At 38.1% G+C, this 20,080-nt stretch overlaps 1 protein-coding gene across 4 annotated transcripts in view; it reads left to right on the top strand.

Moving 5' to 3' along the window:
* Nucleotides 1–20,080, top strand: part of LOC143782369 (MARVEL domain-containing protein 3-like) — a 67,241-nt gene that overhangs the window by 33,226 nt on the left and 13,935 nt on the right. For 3 of the 4 annotated variants that reach the window (XM_077269749.1, XM_077269746.1, XM_077269747.1), the window contains 2 exons: nt 1,502–1,738; nt 6,524–6,699. In XM_077269749.1, the coding sequence (XP_077125864.1) occupies nt 1,599–1,738; nt 6,524–6,699 (316 nt within the window). In that variant the 5' untranslated portion in view covers nt 1,502–1,598. The remainder of the gene's footprint in view (nt 1–1,501; nt 1,739–6,523; nt 6,700–20,080) is intronic. The other variant, XM_077269748.1, reaches the window with a different exon arrangement.

Genomic DNA, 20,080 nt, shown 5'->3' with positions numbered 1-20,080 from the left:
TCCTTGGATCAAAAGAGTCGCCCAGGTTACAGGAAGATTAAATCCCCTCCATGGGAATTAAAGAGAATGTTAAATTCTTTTCTAGATATAAGCAATCTGTTGAAAGTCGACACCAGCTGCCAGCTTGCCTAGTGCCACTATATCATTACACGGCATAGAGGTGATCTATCTGCCCCTATTTTAGATACAGACATTACAGCAGGATGGGTAAGATGTAGCTAATAACTGCAGGACCAGACTATAGTCAAGAGCTTGCATGTAGTGTGTAATCATGGAGACACAAAACTCTCGAGCATCTGTTTACACAAAGTTAAATTATATTTTTTCAATGAAGTGTGTTTCCAATAGATCATAAATTCTGTCTGATAAATATTAATACAAAACAATTACTGATGGTTCTTATTTGCATTTTATTTTTTTTCTTTATTTTTAAAAAATATAAATAAAATGAGTGTTAACAACTCAAAAAAGACCATTTCAAAAATTAATTATTTTTATTTTTGATGTACCGTACATAAGCATATTTATCTGAAAATGTGTTGGAATAAGCAATCGGTAACCTAGGGAATACTAAATAACCTAAAAACAAAGTGAATAACCACAATATCAATAAGATTTTTAATGACCGGTATAATTTCATTAATACATACATGTATATTAAAATTAGTGGGGAGCTGTGCATCAAAGAAAGTTCATGGGAAAAATGTATGGGGAATGGGTATAATAATAATAATAACAATAATAATATATTCTCTAAAACTAAATATATAATACATAGCAAAAAAGAAGTTTTCAGCATATAAATACAGGTAATAAATAAGTAATAGAACATGGATAAATCATTTTATATAGTGAAACATCTGCCAAGGAGTCTTGAGAAAGCTACTGAGCGAAACATATGTTGGAGTCTTGGGGTTTTCTATGCCTTTGTTGTTCTCTTTACGGAATGTTTATTACTGGATAGCAGCTAAGATTTGTTTCACTATATCTAATTATTAATCTATGTGTTCTATTACTTATTTATTACCCGTATTTACCGTATATGTATTACATATGTAATTCTAGAGGACACAACACTATTATTATTATACTCACCTTTGTTTTTTCCTTGAACTTTCTTTGGTGCACAGCTCCTCACTAATTTTAATATATTTTTATTATATATATATATATATATATATATATATATATATATATATATATATATATATATATATATATATATATATATTTTTTTTTTTTTTTAATAAAACTAAACCTTTAATTTGAATAACCACGGATAGTGACATTATATTACTTATGTTATGGTGTGTTTCTATAAGGTATACGTATCACATAAATACATAGGTCGTCTTAGCTAGAAGTCATATAAATATGAAATAGTTTTATTGTAACTGTGGATGGCGCTAATGAAAAAAATAAATATATTACAAGAACCATGTGACGTGAAACAAAGCCATACACATGGAATTAATTTATGTTTTTGCTAATTGTTGTGCAGCAGATGTATCTCATAAGATATGTCATTCTCAACTCAGCGCTGAAAGGACTGTGACTGCTGTTCTGTGAGCTGGTCCTGTGCATTCCTGTGAACGACAATGTCTCACTCTCAAAGACATGTAAATAGTGATAGGAACCCACCTTCTCAAAGATCATACAATGGCGGACAAAGAAGAGAACGGTCCAGCTCCAATGGACAACGGCATGGAGAAAGGAGAGACAGGAGAGCACAAGACAGGTACAGAGTTTAGAGTCATTGAATTAATAGGATGTGATATTTATGGCCATTGACAGGATTTTGCTTTAATATGTTTCTATATGGATCATATATTTTATTAAACACGATGTTAGAATAACGTTTGTAAGATATGTAAGTTTGTGCTTGTTCTTAAAAAAAACAAACAAACAAACACAAAACCCTTGGCTTCTGTGAAATCATGAGTGGTGCTTGACCTTGATTATTCCTGTATTGTATTTACCACTTCGCACCGCAGGCCATTTCCGTTTCTGTTTTTCACTTCCCTTCTTCCCAGAGCTATATCTTTTTTTATTTTTCCATCAATATGGCCATGTGAGGGCTTGTTTTTCGTGGGACGAGTTGTACTTTTGAACGACACCATTGGTTTTACCATATCGTGTACTCGAAAACGGGAAAAAAATTCCAAGTGCTGTGAAATTTAAAAAAAAAAAAAGTCCAATTCCACAACTTTTTTTGGATTTTTTCTTACCATGTTCACCAAATGGAGTAGCAACGGATAACGATTCAAAAATTAAAACATAACTTTTACTGAGTTATTTTTTAAAAGAATTTACTATATATATATATATATATAAATATATATATATATATATATATATATATATATATACTGTGTATATATAAGTGCTGTGTCAAAGTGCTAAGTGCATAAAAAGTGAAATAAATAAATATATGCAAACTTAGAGAGACAAGATACCACTAAATGTATTACTAAGGGACTATTCTCACATTCAGAATGTCACTAAAAGATTGTCTCAATAATCGGGATTCTTACTAAAACATTCATGTACCATAGAATCCTTTTATTGAATACTGCCTATGTCTCGATATTCATATTTCATTAGGTATAAATCCAGTACACCGTCATAGCCTGGATGCAATAAACCATTTAGATGTTCAATTCACCTAAAAAAAAAAAAAAAACATCTTTCATCCTGGCATATTAATACAGTATCATGTGAGACCAATCTCATATCATAAATGAATCATTCTCGTTCAGTCTCTTTAGACCATTCAGTGGAATACAATCAGTATGCTCATCAATAGGTTTCTTCTGAGATGTCCCATCAGTCACATCTCAATCACGCAGCCTTATACCACTATATATTCCGAATATATCAATGCCAATAAATCAATGGCATGGGTTCAAATAGTGGACTGAATGTGCTTTGCGTAAACCGTATATACTCATCTGGGTCCGCAGGATAACTTTCTGGGAAACCCTTCGGTTCAGGCATAGTCTACACCGGTAATCCTCATTTTCATATTGTTGCACGGTACCATATTACCATAATGTCTCCTGATGCGTTTCCTCACACTGATTCATCAGGGGATAATGACATTTTCAAAAATGAGCAGAGCTGCCGCGCTTCTCTAGTTACCTGCCTTAAATAGGTGCACTGAGGCGCCACATTTCCGGATGCCAAAATCATCACTTCCGGGATACAAAATAAAAGGATTCTATGGTACAAGAATGTTTTAGTAAGAATCACGATTATTGAGACAATCTCTTAGTGACATTCCGAATGTGAGAATAGTCCCTTAGTAATACATTTAGTGGTATCCTGTCTCTCTAAGTTTGCCTTTTTTATATATATATTTCTTTCATTTTTTTATGCACCTAGCACTTTGACACAGCACTTTAATATATATGGTAAGTTCTTTTAAAAAATAACTCAGTAAAAGTTATGTTTTAATTTTCGAATCGTTATCCGTTGCTACTCCTTCTGATATTTTTTTTCAGATACTGTATAAGGCCTTGCTGGTTAGTCGTGTTCACCAAATGCTATAACTAACCTGCCATTATGAACTCAATGATCTGGAGAATCATAGACACCAAACATGTCTAGGTTTTTTTTTATTTAAGTGGTGAAAAAAAATCCAAAGTTTGTTTAAAAAAAAAACAAAAAAACTGCGTAATTATCCGAAACCCGTAGCATCTCCATTTTTCCTGATCTTGAGTTGGATACGATCTTTTGATTGCCCGTTATTGCATTTAATTAAATGTTGCGGCGACCAAAAAAAACGTAATTCTGGCATGTTGGCTTTTTTTCTCACTACGCTGTTTAGCGATCAGGTGAATTATTTTTTACATTGATCGGGCGATTATGAATGTGGCGATACCAAATATGTGTATGTTTGATTTTTTTTTTATTGTTTTATTTTGAATGTGGTGAAATGACTTGAACATTCATTTTTTTTTTTTTTTTTATATTTTTAAAACATTTTTTTTTTACTTTTGGCATGCTTTAATAGTCTCTATGGGAGACTAGAAGCTGCTACAACCCGATCGGCAATGATCAGATTGCCTGTATGTAGCAGAATTACTGACTTGCTGCAACCCCTGGCAAAAATTATGCAATCACCGGCCTTGGAGGATGTTCATTCAGTTGTTTAATTTTGTAGAAAAAAAGCAGATCACAGACATGGCACAAAACTAAAGTCATTTCAAATGGCAACTTCCTGCTTTAATAAACACTAAAAGAAATCAAGATAAAAAAATGTGGTAGTCAGTAATGGTTAATTTTTTTAAACCAAGCATAGGGGAAAATTTATGGAGTCACTCAATTATGAGGGAAAAAATTATTGAATCACCCTGTAAATTTTCATTCCCAAAACTAACACCTTCATCAAATTAGATCTGGTCATTAGTCTGTATCTAAAAAGGAGTGATCACACCTTGGAGAGCTGTTGCACCAAGTGGACTGACATGAATTATGGCTTCAACACCAGAGATGTCAATTGAAACCAAGGAGAGGATTATCAAACTCTTAAAAGAGGGAAAATCATCACGCAATGTTGCAAAAATGTTGGTTGTTCACAGTCAACTGTGTCTAAAATCTGGATCAAATACAAACAACATGGGAAGGCTGTTAAAGGCAAACATACTGGTAGACCAAGGAAGACATCAAAGCGTCAAGACCGGAAACTTAAAGCAATATGTCTCCAAAACAGGAAATGCACAACAAAACAAATGAGGAACGAATGGGTGGAAACTGGAGTCAACGTCTGTGACCGAACTGTAAGAAACCGCCTAAAGGAAATGGGATTTACATACAGAAAAGCTAAGCGAAAGCCATCTTTAACACCTAAACAGAAAAAAACAAGGTTACAATGGGCTAAGGAAAAGCAATCGTGGACTGTGGATGACTGGATGAAAGTCATATTCAGTGATGAATCGCAAATCTGCATTGGGCAAGGTGATGATGCTGGAACTTTTGTTTGGTGCCGTTCCAATGAGATTTATAAAGATGACTGCCTGAAGAGAACATGCAAATTTCCACAGTCATTGATGATATGGGGCTGCATGTCAGGTAAAGGCACTGGGGAGATGGCTGTCATTGCATCTTCAATAAATGCACAAGTTTATGTTGATATTTTGGACACTTTTATTATCCCATCAATTGAAAGGATGTTTGGGGATGATGAAATAATTTTTCAAGATGATAATGCATCCTGCCATAGAGCAAAAACTGTGAAAACATTCCTTGAAAAAAGACACATAAGGCCAATGTTATGGCCTGCAAATAGTCCGGATCTCAATCCAATTGAAAATCTTTGGAAGTTGAAGAAAATGGTCCATGACAAGGCTCCAACCTGCAAAGCTGATCTGGCAACAGCAATCAGAGAAAGTTGGAGAAAGATTGATGACAAGTACTCTTTGACACTCATTAAGTCCATGCCTCAGAGTCTGCAAGCTGTTATAAAAGCCAGAGGTGGTGCAACAAAATACTAATGATGTGTTGGAGTGTTTTTTTGTTTGTTTGTTTTTCATGATTACATAATTTTTTCCCCTCAGAATTGAGTGACTCCATAATTTTAACCCTATGTTTGGTTAAAAAAAGTAACCATTACTGACTACCACATTTTTTGGTCTTGATTTCTTTTAGTGTTTATTAAAGCCAGAAAGTTGCCATTTGAAATGACTTTAGTTTTGTGCCATGTCTGTGATCTGTTTTTTTTCTACAAAATTAAACTGAATGAACATCCTCCAAGGCCGGTGATTCCATAATTTTTGGAGCGTCGTATGAGCGGTTGTATGAGCGTCGACCACTGGGTGGCACTCATAGCAATCCAGCATTGACAACCATAGAGGTTCTGCAAGAGAGCTCTGGTTGTCATGCCATCCCATCGGTGACCTGTGGTCACGTGATGGGGGTCACCGATGGGCGGATTTCCGGCGCAATTGCCAGAAGTGCATGTTAAATGCCGCTGTCAGAGTATGACAACGGCATTTAACGGGTTAATTGCAGTGAGTGGATCGCGATTCCACCCGCAGCTGTTCCGGGCACATGTCAGCTGTTCAAAACAGTACACACAGTGTACACAGCAAGCTGTCAATAAGCAATGTGGACTGGGTTAAAACAGAGCTCAGCATCCAGAGAACTGGTAGATCTGCAACAGATAAAACAGTGATTTTATCAAAACTGCAGCAAGCAGCCCAGTAAGTGATACAACTCTAGAATCTCTGCACCTATATCATGCAGCTCTCATATGGGCAACAGAAACCTATTGACAGATTCCATTTAACAGAAAGGGTTGAGAAGGCTACCACTATATGAAAGGAGGAAAGGAAGCTAAGAGTAAAGTGAATCTCACCAAAAGAAGGTATTGTGCTTTAGTACTGCTTTTGCTATTCACCATTACATGGTTGCTATGAAGCCAATGGTTGTGGAAGCGGTAGATATATGACTATAGCAGTGGAAGAACTTCTCACGATCCCAAGTAGTAGCTAAACATTTTACAATACTTTGTTTTCTGCAGATTGTCTTCACAGGGACCAGTAAGAAGTCAACATTCACATCCGCCCACCATCATGTCTGAATATCCTTCAAGACAAAGTAAAGGATCTTTTCAACAGTACAGTCCTCCTAGTCATAGGCGGCCCTCACAGAAGCGGAGCTTCTCAGAAAAGTGCTCCAATCTTTGTTCAAGAAGAGGTATGTCATTATTTTAAAAATAACTATTTTGATGCACAAGGTTGTACACATGGTATTATTTGTCAATGATTGTGAGACTCTAGGTATATATAACTCCATTGTGGTCTTCTTAAGTAAATTGTCATAAAGCGATAGTGCACCAGTGTAAAGGTCCTCAGTTTTTAAAGCAAGATCAACTTTTGAAGTTATTTTACTAACACAATAGTAAATTGCACATTTAAAAGACTTATCCCTTACCCCTAAATGTAAGGCCAGTTTCACAAGTACAGCATTCACGCTCTAAGTACAGCCCATGATGTCCAAATTGGCTGAGGGTCTACTGATGCTAACTCAACAGCCTCATAAGCATATACATGATTAGGGTGTTGGGTTTGGGTTAGAGTACTTGCAGGCAGTCCAGGAATTATACTCATAGTGATTGTTCCATGCATGAAACCGGACTAAGTCAGTGTCTTCAGACATGACTGTCGTATTAGCTAACCAAACACATCCATCATTAAACAGGTCTGTGTGGTCTCTCAAAATTTCAGATCAGTCATTAACTGATATGGTATTTTTACTGTGATAGGAACTAATGGATTTTTTTTTATTAATAATTTCAATGAAATTCATTTGGTTGCTACATTTAGTAGAACATTTTATATTATGGTATTTTCACAATTAAGCAAGGGCATTTTGGTGAGAGGTCCATTGGGGTTTTCCATCACTTTTGAAAGCAAAAATAGTGTAACGTATTCTTATCTTCAAAATCACATGACCTCAATGGAAATCTGTTGGACCACTTTGTAAGTCAATATACATAGTTACATAGTTACATTAGTTACATAGTTATTAAGGTTGAAGGAAGACTTTAAGTCCATCTAGTTCAACCCATAGCCTAACCTAACATGCTCTAACATGTTGATCCAGAGGAAGGCAAAAAAAACCATGTGGCAAAGAGTAAGCTCCACATTGGGAAAAAAAATTCCTTCCCGACTCCACATACGGCAATCAGACTAGTTCCCTGGATCAACGCCCTATCAAGGAAACTAGTGTATATACCCTGTAACATTATACTTTTCAAGAAAGGCATCCAGTCCCCTCTTAAATTTAAGTAATGAATCACTAATTACAACATCATACGGCAGAGAGTTCCATAGTCTCACTGCTCTTACAGTAAAGAATCCGCGTCTGTTATTATGCGTAAACCTTCTTTCCTCCAGATGTAGAGGATGCCCCCTTGTCCCTGTCTCAGATCTATGATTAAAAAGATCATCAGAAAGGTCTTTGTACTGTCCCCTCATATATTTATACATTAACATAAGATCACCCCTTAGTCTTCGTTTTTCCAAACTAAATAGCCCCAAGTGTAATAACCTATCTTGGTATTGCAGACCCCCCAGTCCTCTAATAACCTTGGTCGCTCTTCTCTGCACCCGCTCTAGTTCATCTATGTCTTTCTTATACACCGGAGACCAGAACTGTGCACAGTATTCTAAGTGTGGTCGAACTAGTGACTTGTATAGAGGTAAAATTATGTTCTCCTCATGAGCATCTATGCCTCTTTTAATGCATCCCATTATTTTATTTGCCTTTGTAGCAGCTGCCTGACACTGGCCACTGAATATGAGTTTGTCATCCACCCATACACCCAGGTCTTTTTCATTGACGGTTTTGCCCAGAGTTTTAGAATTAAGCACATAGTTATACATCTTATTACTTCTACCCAAGTGCATGACCTTACATTTATCCCCATTAAAGCTCATTTGCCATTTATCAGCCCAAGCTTCTAGTTTACATAAATCATCCTGTAATATAAAATTGTCCTCCCCTGTATTGATTACCCTGCAGAGTTTAGTGTCATCTGCAAATATTGAAATTCTACTCTGAATGCCCCCCTTTTGAGCCCATGGTGTCATGGAAAATTCATGGTTTCCAATGTGAATAGTGTTTAAAATGGCTAATACACTGATATTGCTGAAGTTGAATGAGAGCATTCAGGAAGTACCAGACTGTTAGCAGCTGAAGCAAAAATGCTGCCCTGAATTTATTTGGAGATCAGCAATTGTGAGAAAACACAAGCCAAACAGAAGGACTAAATGCAAAGCCTGTAGCAGTAACTGAATGCTGACAGGTGAGCAGCATTTAGTCCTATTGTCTAAGTAAGAATGCATTTGAGTACAATAAAGAGCATGGAGATAGGATAGAATCATCCCAACAAAATATTTAGAAGTTGCTGATTGTAAACTGGAAACTAAATGCATATGAGGTTGGTTGGTAAAAATGGGTTATATTTAGTGATGTGTGAGTGTGCTCAGCACTCGATCGATCATCCTGGTGCTCGAGACGCTCAGTACCCGGGCACCATGCTCGATTCCACCTTCCCGCATGTTTTGTGGCTGATTTTCAGCTAAACATGTGGGGATTGCCTGTCAATCACGCTAACGCCATACCCAAATTGGAGACTGGCATTACTGTGATTGGCCAGCCGCATGGGTCTATTTAATACCCAGTGACACCATGTTCAGCGTATTGTACCTGGAAATAGTGTAAGGAGAGTTTCTACTGCAGAAGGGACAGTGTGTTATGACGTTACAGTACCTGCTGGTGCAACATTAAACCAACAGTCATTTTTAGGGCTAATTCAAATAGATTTGATTCTATAATAATGCCACTCTTAGCTGCAATTCATGTAGGGTTAGGCACTGGAGTAGGAATAGTGTATTAGAGGCATTTAGGCAGGTTTCATTGTTTTACAGTGCTTGGTGCTGCCATGTACAAGCAAAAGTCCTTTCAATGCTAATTTAAATAGATTCTATTCTTTAATAAGGTTAGCTGTTGGACTAGGGATAGCATATTAGAGGCATCTAGTCAGGGATTATTGCATTACAGTCCTTGCTGCTGCAACCTAACAGCCACATTATAGCTACTGCAAGACGAAATGAATAACAATTTTTCTGTCAATAGGAGGTATATATAATAGATATTACATCTGTTTCTAAAATTGATGTTTTGGAAACATTTTTGTGAACCATGAACTTTGACACCACATGTCATCTGACTGCTTGGCGCCGTTTTTTTTAATTCTGCACGTATTTAAACAATGTAAGCACGCTGTATCTGTATGTTGTATGTGGAATTTCCTGAAGAAGAGGTCGCACTGACCTTGAAACGCGTTGAATAAACAACTGTTTAAATTTATGATCCTTGGAACTTCATCATTAAGGCAGCGCGGATTTAACCCACACCTCCTGCACAGTTTATACAGGTAGAATCTGGGCAGACACTTGGGCCATCTGGTTAAACATATTTTTCACCTGTCAAGTGCAGGGTGGGCTTGAGGTCTCTTGTGTGTGGACCCCCATATAGCTGAAGCAAGGAAATAAAAACTCTACTTTTAATATCCAAGAATTAGTGCTGAATGTACATTGATCTACATTTCCATTGACAATTATTTTATAATCTTCTTTTTCTTTAAAAACAAACAAACAAACAAACAAACAAAAGGAAATGGAAGAGCTTTGCTTTCAAAAATATAATAGACTGTTCTTGCAGAAATAATCAGGCATATATAGTAAAAGGGTCTGGGCATGACTGTTAAATTCAACAAGATTGAAATGTTTGGTCTTCATTCTCCTTTTTTTTCAATCATTTCTTAAGTTTTCTCAGAATTAATAAATGTAGGGTTGCAGGAGTTGTGCTGGTGTTGTAGACATACCGCAGAAAATCCACTGAAGGCAACTGAATCCAGACCATTGTGCAAACAATGCAAAACACATTTATCTTATTGCTTCAATATGGGACCACACATTTTACAAGTTATTAACCACTATTCAAAACAATAGGGCTCAAATGTAGCTTCATTGTTTCGCCCTCTAATTGCGGTAAACATTGAAAACTAGAGAGACAGAATTATATGTAAGTGGTGATAAAATGAGGAAGGTTTCATCAGGGTTAATAAAACACATACACATTGTTGTCCGTAATCTCGAATTTCCATCTGCTCTTCCACAGTCTTCTTTGTTCTTCAAGTCTGAAGCATTAACTATGCTTTCCATTGTTATGGTAAAGTTCATTGATTTTATTTTTTTACTTTATAGAAAGCCTTTCTGAAACAAAAGAACATTAAGGAGCATTTGAAATCCCTCTATTGGGAAAACTATGTACTTCTGGAACAATGAGTTCTGGACATAGCATTTATAAAGTAGTTTCGGAATCAAGGTCTTCACCCACTGCTTTAATTGGAAAGTAGATTTATTTTACCTATGACACATTTTTATTTTCGTCATTCTCTGCTAGACTTACTTATTTTAAAAGATCTCCTGGAAGAGATTAATCTTATCTACAATATGTTTGTATTTTATGTCAGAAGTCCCTAAGAAAACCTTTCACAAGTTAAAATACGCAAGTTCCTTTAGGCCCCCTTCACACATCTGCTTAAAAAAAAATGTATGAGTGACACGGATTGTTTTTTCTATCCGTGTGGTTTTTCTGTTGGCCATCCATGTGATATCTGTGTGACACATACCAGAATAGAATGCAGAAAAAAATTACAGATTTTTAGGTGTTAAAGATGTGCAAAGATATAGATGGACAAATAGAAATCCGTGAGATATAAAGCCAGCTCATCCGACAACTGTGGCAGGCGCACAGAACTCCATCCCTATGAGACGTGAACAGCAATGAAAAACCTTAGAATGTTCCAGCTCTGTGGGATAAAATCCAAAATTGAATTAGTCCACATTAAAACATGTAAATGCTATTGAACAGCACGCAAACAAGAGGACCCCATTGTAATAAAAACACACACACACAAAAAACCTCACTTTATTTAAATAAACACTCCCCATTTTTGTGTATGATTTTTTTTTTCCTTTTATTATTATTACTGGGTTAGTAATGAGGGTGTCTGATAGACACCCCTCTTTTACCAACACCAGGGCTTGATTCCAGCCAACCCCAAGCCCCGTTACCCCGATTGCTACCGCACCAGGGCAATTGGGAAGAGCAAAGGCGAAGCACCAGAATTGGAGAATCTCATGTGGTATGCCACTGCTGGCACGGTTGTGGTCTGGTATTTTTAGGCTGGGAAGGGCACAATAACCATGGACCTTCCCAGCCTGTCAATATCAGCTCACAGCTGTCTGCTTTACCTTTGCTGGTTACCAGGTTGACTCCGCGTCATTTTTATTGATTTATTAAGTTAACGCAAGCTACACATACAAGGCAAAAATCATATATCTCATATATCTCATGGATATCTATGCACATCTGTAATAAGTGAAAATCTGTAATTTCTATTCTGCATTCTATTCCAGTACTTGTCACACGAACGGCACACGGATGACACAAGGATGTAATTCATGTGCTGGACATATTGTCAAACGGACATGTGTCCGTGTGGATGACAAGGGTGACACGGACACATGGCCTGAAAACACAGACGTGCACAGCCCCATAGATTAATGAAAAATGAAGAAAGTGGTGGCACTCACTGGTTCAGTATAAAAGTGCCAAATGTATTCAAATCACTATATAGACTGGCATGGGAGAGAGTGGCACAGGTAGCGGACTCCTAGATTCTGAACGTGCGTGTTTACATGTCTCTGGTACGTGTGAAGGCAGACTTCACACGTACCAGAAACATGGGCTGCAATGTCCTCTTAAAATCCCTGATATATTCCTTAAATGTGCTCTGTACATTTAACATATATTTTTGTTTATATAACTAGAAGGTATGTTCATATATCGTATGTTGGGGACATGGTCAAACAAAAGACCCAGGGGCCTTAATTACACAGAGGAGGCATTTTGTTTAAGATTTGTTAACACTTGCATTATATCAAATCTTTCACCAGGTTTTCGCTATCTCATCTGAGAGCAGCATGATGTAGGGAGACCGAGACCGTGATTCCAACGATGTATGACTTATTGGGCTGCTTGTTTCCATTTTCATAAACTCACGGTTTTATCTTCCGCAGCTTTAGCAATTCTGTGAATGCTGAGCTCTGTATCACCCTGCCCACACCACATTTAGCAACTTTCTTTCTAGACTGCATAAGCACAGTAATCACGAGGAAGGAGGTTTACTAGTTCTCTAGTGATAATCTCCTGCTGAGAAAACAGTGACTTTATCAAGCAGCACAGTAAGTGACATATCACTGGAATCAGGGTCTCTGTCTCTACATTATGATGCTCTCCGATTAAGAGGTTAAAACCTGGGGACAGATTCCCTTCAAATGTTTTCTGTCAGAAGTTCCACTAGCGGTGAAGCACATTTCTTGCCAAAAACATGTCCGCAAAATGGACAGAAATGTGATGGGTCATACATGTTTCTTCAAGATCTGATTTAATCTAATAAATTACAGCTCTGTTATATATGAATGTGATGACAGTAAGGTAAAAAGAACCTTACACCCCAATTAATAATTTTTTTAAATAAACTTTTTGTCTAGTATTTATTTTCAAGCTGGTGGATCTTACGTCAAATTCATCAAAATAATGTACAATGTTTGATGAATTAGTGCAAATTCAAATATATGTCCATTTTTTTTATTTTTTTGCATTTTTTTTTTTTTTTATACAGAAAAAGTCAATAAGCTTCAAATAGTTGCGCACTAGTCTTCAACTATGTGAACAAAAAGCTAGACAAATTCTGTATCTCCCTAGGTTACTGAAATACAGTTGCACAAAAAATGTTGCAACATTTCAAAAAGTTGCAAATGATAAAGTAGGCTAAAACATTTAGAAAACTAAAGCATACCCATAATAGCAACATAGAATGTTAGAGTTGGAAGGGACCTCAAGGGTCATCATGTCCAACCCCTGCTCAACGCAGGATTCACTAAACCATCTCACAGATATCTGTCCAGCCTCTGTTTGAAGACTTCCAATGAAGGAGAACTCACCACCTCTCGTGGCAGCCTGTTCCACTCATTGACCACCCTCACTGTCAAAAAGTTTTCTAATGTTAGGGAAAAGAGATAAAACTGAATAAAGTAAACTTTAAAAAGCACAAATTAAATAATGAACAAAGTGCGAATAAGTTCACTATGAGAAGCCTTATTACTCCAGAAAAAAAGTGCAAAACCAATGATGCCAAGTTGTTTTCTCTTAGGCTTCAGTTGCTGTTTGCCAATTAGAATTTTACAGCATGTTAAAATCTAAAAATGGATATCTGACAAATTTGAAGTGATGAAATATGTGTGAAACAGATCATTAGTGCTGGTGACAGTTCTGTCATATGCAATTTGGATTCTGTAAAAATGAAAGCTACATGGGCAAACATACTACCTGTGCCCAAATGGTGGGACTCCATCCCAGTTGCACAGAATGTTAGTCATTAAAGGGAACCTGTCACCAGGTTTGGCCAATATGAGTGACGACCACCCCCTTTCAGGGCTGATATATAGCATTCTATAATGTTGTAGATAAGCCCCCAACCCGACCTGCAAGTGAAGAAAAATGACTTTTATTATACTCACCTGCGGGGCGGTCTGGTCCGATGGATGTCGCTCTTCTTGTACCGGCGCCTCCCATCTTCTTGCGAAGCCGTCCTCCTGCTTGCTTCATGTGGGTGACGCCACACTGCATCATCCACACAGGGACGAGTCATCCACATGAAGCAAGCAGGAGGACGGAGACTAGACTTTCTTAATATATTACATATATTTGGGCTCATACAAAATGTCAGTTTTTTCACATACGATAAAAACTGACAGAAGTTTATCAGTGTTTTCGGTAAGAGTTTTATCAAAGTGTTGTCCGAATTTCTGCAGTTTTTTCTCGTCCGTGAAAAAAACCCCAGCTTTTTAATGGCATCCGAGTGCTGCTTAATTTTTTTTTTTTTTCACTGACCCATAGACTTGCATTGTGATTTTGATCTGACACGGATGTTGAAAACTCACAGACGTGAATAGCTTCATTCACTATTATAGGCATGAGTGCTATTCGTGAAAAACTCTGGTAGCACTCGTACGAAAAAAATGAATGGGCCCTTAGGCTGGGTTTTCATGCTATGGCCACTTCTACGACACCCGCAAACGGTGGCCAATGGATGCATGATTCTGCAGATAAAATTGTATGGCCATTTATTGCCGTATGAAAGCATGGCATGGCCCCATGTCGGCAAAGTATGTTTTCCAATTTGACCATGTACCGCATACACTGTTACTTCAGCATAATTTTAGTTAGAATCTCATTGACTTTTACCTGTGAATTCCAGCTTTAATTGGCTCCATTGCGCTGGCTTTTCACAGGTCTTTTGCAGCTGGTGGAGATTCTTATAGACCTGCTGGTCTTGATATGTGCCTCTGCCACTCAAAGCGCATCAGCCGGCTTTTCAAGCCTTGGGGGATTTGGCAGCACTACATATTATAGCATGGGCTATAGCATGAGTGGATTTTTGGGGGATGAAGTGAATCAGGTGACACAGTTAGATGTGCAGTACAACCGCATGAAGCTTCCCACTATTTATGCTGCTGCTGCCATTAGTCTTCTGCTGCTGACTCTAACACTGACATGCCTGGCTGCCAGATGCAAGTCTGGCACTGCCCACAACATGAAGCTTTTGCTGACGGAGGAAGTGTTTAATGTATTGTCTGCTGTTACGTATATAATATGTGTTGCGCTATATATTCACTTCATCAAACAGATCAATGCTACAGAGGTGTGCAAGCAACGAGAGGCTCTGTACCATCGGTGCGGCTACACCTCCGTCTCCTGTGACATCATGGGCACAGAGATGGCTGTGTGTGTGTTTGCTGTGATACTGGATGTGCTGTACATTACCAGTGCAGGGTTTGTTGGCCTTATATTGAGAAAAACGAAATTTAACACCGATACCCCAAACTCAGAGTCTGTTAACAAAACGGGAGAAAAAGATTCAGAATTGCAAAATCTCACAAGTGAGAGTAATAAGCCAAGAGAGCACATTCCCAGTGGAATCTTCATTTAGCTTCATTATCACTTTTATTTTTGTTCCTGTATTGATTACCTCAACTTTTAGATTCTTAGGCACTTAAATTACCTGCGAAGGACACACACATAACTGCCACAGACATGTAGCATAAATGTATCAAAACCATAAAAAGTTTATTCATAGCTATAACATAAATGATATGGCAAAAGTCAGAAAATCGCATCAGTTTTTCAGTTTGTCACAAATTTACCTTAGGCTCTGTTCACACACTGCCCTCCTATTTCTTGGGTTGGTACTGCTTTTGGAGAGCAAGTATAGCATAGTCGACAGTGCTATTACTACCATGTCTCCCTGAGAAACTCCACACGCTCCTAATTAACTCTAAGGGATCCGTTTAGAAACTCATCAGAGAGCAGCCTAATGTATAAAATAAGATTCCAGCGATGTGTCACTTAGTTTACTGGCTGCTGCAATTGAGACACAATCAAGAGTTTTTAGATGTAGCATGTAGCAGAGCTCAGAAAGCTGACCCCACCCACTCAACAGCTTTCTGTGTATGTTGTGTATTGACAGTGAACAGGACTGGTTTTAGACAAAGTGGGGCCATAGGCAAAAGTTTAAAATGGGTCCCCAAATGCTCACATATTGCACCATCATACAACATTTCAGTTGTATTTACATGCGCTGAGTTCAGGCCACTAAACAAGCATGTTTGAAGTAATTCGACGCATGTTTCCTAGCCTCTTTACAGCGGCTGAGGAACAATGATGGAGACAGAATGATCACTAGTGGATCAATATGTCCCCATTCTGTATCATGTTGTCAGCAGCATATCTGCAATTTTCACTGGGCGATGTGCTGCTGAGAACAATGATTTTTGTTACGGCATAAGCAATCCAATCACTAGATGAATAGGGAGCATTTTGCACCCCAGAGTTCTCCACATAGTGTAATACACACTCCATAGTCCTCCATATTGTATAACATACACCCCATAGTACTCCACATAGTATAATACACACCAGAGTCCTCCAAACAGTATAATGCACACCCCATAGTCCTTGATATAGTATAATATACACTGTATAGTGCTCCATATAGTATAATACACACCCCTCAGTCCTCCACACAGTATAATACACACCTCATAGTGCTCCATACAGTATAACACACACTTTATACAGAATAATACACACCTCATAGTACTCCATGCAGTATAATACCATACCATACCATAGAATATAATGCAGCCCCCATATAGTATAATGCAGCCACCCCGTAGAATATAATGCAGCCACTACATATGGTATAATGCAGCCACCCCTTATGGTATAATCCAGCCACCCCGTATAGTATAATGCAGCCAACCCATAAAATATAATGCAGCCCCCATATAGTATAATGCCGCCACCTCAGAGAATATAATGCAGCTCCATATAGTATAATGTAGCCACTCCATAGAATATAATGAAGCTTCCACCTCATATAGTGCTCCACACAGTATATTACACATCCCATAGTCCTCCACATAGTATAATGCATGTCATAGTCCTCCATATACAGCTGTGGCAAAAATTAATAGACCACCACATCAAAACCGTGCCATGGGCAGCCCAATCTCCAGACCTGAACCTGAGAGCAGACAGATTCATTTTAAATCCTCTTCATTTATGCCATGTTTGCTATCACACAGGCAATGGTAAAAAACAAAGCAAAGGTATGGTCTTCAGCAAATTTTGTAAATGAAAAATAAGGTTTCCACTTTTTGCATATGAAGAGGATGAGCTACCCAGTGAGGCGATACATCCCATCACATATAGGAAATTAGCCAAATTCTTAAATTAGTGCAAGGAATTTCCAGGTACAAAACACAGCATTCATTGTTTCCTAGGATATTTCAGAAGCTATAATATGCCAAGGACCCTCCATGCACTTCACTTCCATAGTAGGCAATAACAGCGCTTATCACAATGCAACATTGTCAATATAAGCTAGCAGAAACAGGCTTATTCAAGGTATTCAGGTTAATTTTAATTAACTTTTCTAAACTGATGTCAATAGGGTAGATAGTTTGAGCTAAACGAGTAAAGAACTCACCCAGTTGAACCCTCTAATCATTGATGACTACTGATCAGCACTTTTAAATAGAATCAGTCAGTAGGCCGGACCCTCCGTCTATGTGCTCATGCAGGTGAAGCTGAATAAAAATGATACAAAGATATTTGTGATTCAATTATCTGTCTTATTCCAAAGAAATACATGTTTTTTTAATATGTAAATTAAGTATTAAAATCTCTGGATGGGACTGAGACGTTCCCAAGAGTGTGTCTGGAGAGCTGCGAGGAAGTGAGGACAGTGGTGATCTGCGCACACCCGAGTTTTCATGTCGTCAGAATTGCAGCAAAAGGATGCATTTACATATAGAGGCATCGCTAAGCATTAAAATGAGCTCTGGAGGCAGACTCCCGGGAAAATCTGTGTCCCGCCCAGAGTTCTTAACACTTTATTTACAGATTAAGAAACCTGTGGACGTCTCTGGAATAAGACATCATATCGCATATATCAAGATATCATTTTATTCATCTTCCTAGGACATGCATACCCATATAGTCAGCTTAGGAGGGCTGATCCTACTGACAGATTCTCTTTAAGAAGATTTGTACTTGCTATTCTTCAGCTAAAATTCAGAACAAGTGTCTTTACGTGACCTCATAGCTTTCACTTCTCAGTATTTTTCATACACTTACTACCTCCTATACATGTAAGCTATTTATTTATTGCATTGTATTGCAGCCATTGTATGGGTATTTATTTTTTAAATTTAAATTAAAATCTATAGCTTTAAGCAGTTTATTTTCTTTTTGTATTTTGTAAAGTTATGTTCTGTTTTATTAAACTGTTTTTAATCTACGTGTTCCCAGCTCTCCTTATTTCATTCCCTGTAATAATGAAAGTCTAGTCTTACACAAATCCCTACACGTGATGCAAATGACAAAATCTTCTCCCTGTTGTACAGTTTTTGCTGCAGGAAAGATGTAGAAAGGTAGGCGTTCAGGTGACAGGCCAAGCATGTAACACACAGAAAGGTCATGTTTGTGCTTATAGAGGGGGATTCCGAGAGGGGCTCACTTTTCTGTTCTGTTTATATATCCTAACATTGCACATTTTTCAGTTTGCTTTAGTTATGATAAATTATAGCGAGTCTGAACCGCCATGACTTTCCCTCTAAGCTCCACCTAATTTTCAGAAAGGTGTCACAGCTGACATAATAATTGTTGTGCAAAAATTTGCTACTTTTATGCACCAATTTTCTGGTGTAAAGTGTTAGATGAATTCCTGCCTGAAATGAGTTACCCATGGAAAACAAGTTATCACCTATCCGGTAGATAACATTTACTGATCGGTGGGTGTATGATCACTGGGACCTACAATGATCAGCAGAATGGAGAATTTTTATCACCAACGGGAAACTTTTTTCCCCCCAGTCCAATTAGAATGGCAGGTCACATACCCGATGACTGCTAAACTGATTCTCTATAGAGCTACCAGAAAAATCTGTGCGCAGTGCTTGGGTGACCGATGATGAATGGACACATGCCCACTGCTGCTCTATTCTAACAGGGATAAAAATCCTCCATTCTGCTGATTAATGGGGGTCCCATTAGTCAGACCCCCAGGGATCAACACATTGTCACTAGTGATCAGTGAGCATGGCTGACACTACTCAATACTCGTTCGAGCATCAGGGTGCTCAGGTACGCTCATTACTCGATAGGGTATAGCAGGTGATGGAGCGCCATGCTCAAGTCCCCGTCCCACATGTTTGGCGCCTGTTAGACAGCCAATAAATATGCGGTGATTGCCTGCCATACACGGTAATCCCGTAGCCCTGTTTGCTGCTGGCATTACTGTGATTGGACGGCCACATATATAAGACCCAGTGACGTGATGCTTGGCACACTCTCCTCTGGAAGCAGTTCACAGAGAGTTGACCTAGGAGGGATACCTTAGATTAGAGCAAGCATTTAGGCAGTGTTACATTAATTTCAGGGCTACTTACTGTCCATTTCTATAGTCAAACCAATGTTACCTGCATTCAGTGTAGGGATAGCTGGTGCAGGACGGATAGTTTTAGATTGGAGGAATACTGGCAGAGTTTATTGCCTTACAGTCCTTCTTCTATAGGTGTACAGCTGCTGCAGCTTAAAAATAAAAGTCCTTTTCAGGGCTAAATATTTTTTTTTTCTTTATCAATAGTGGAAATTTTGCAGACATGTACTATATATCCAATTTAAAATGCACAAAGCATGCAGTAAAGGACGGTGAAATGAATGTGCTGCTGATGGTGCACGCAGAGGCTGAAGCCGTGGGACAAGTGAAACTGCCTGCCTCCATAAGACCTAGCTTCCTGTCCCACTTTGCAGGGAGGGTGTGGGACATCACTCATGAAGCCAGGACAGTGTGAACAGGTGGTCGGTTGGA

This window comes from Ranitomeya variabilis, chromosome 6, assembly GCF_051348905.1.
Source record: "Ranitomeya variabilis isolate aRanVar5 chromosome 6, aRanVar5.hap1, whole genome shotgun sequence".
NCBI lineage: Eukaryota > Metazoa > Chordata > Amphibia > Anura > Dendrobatidae > Ranitomeya > Ranitomeya variabilis.
This window is presented reverse-complemented; position numbering and strand designations above follow the sequence as displayed.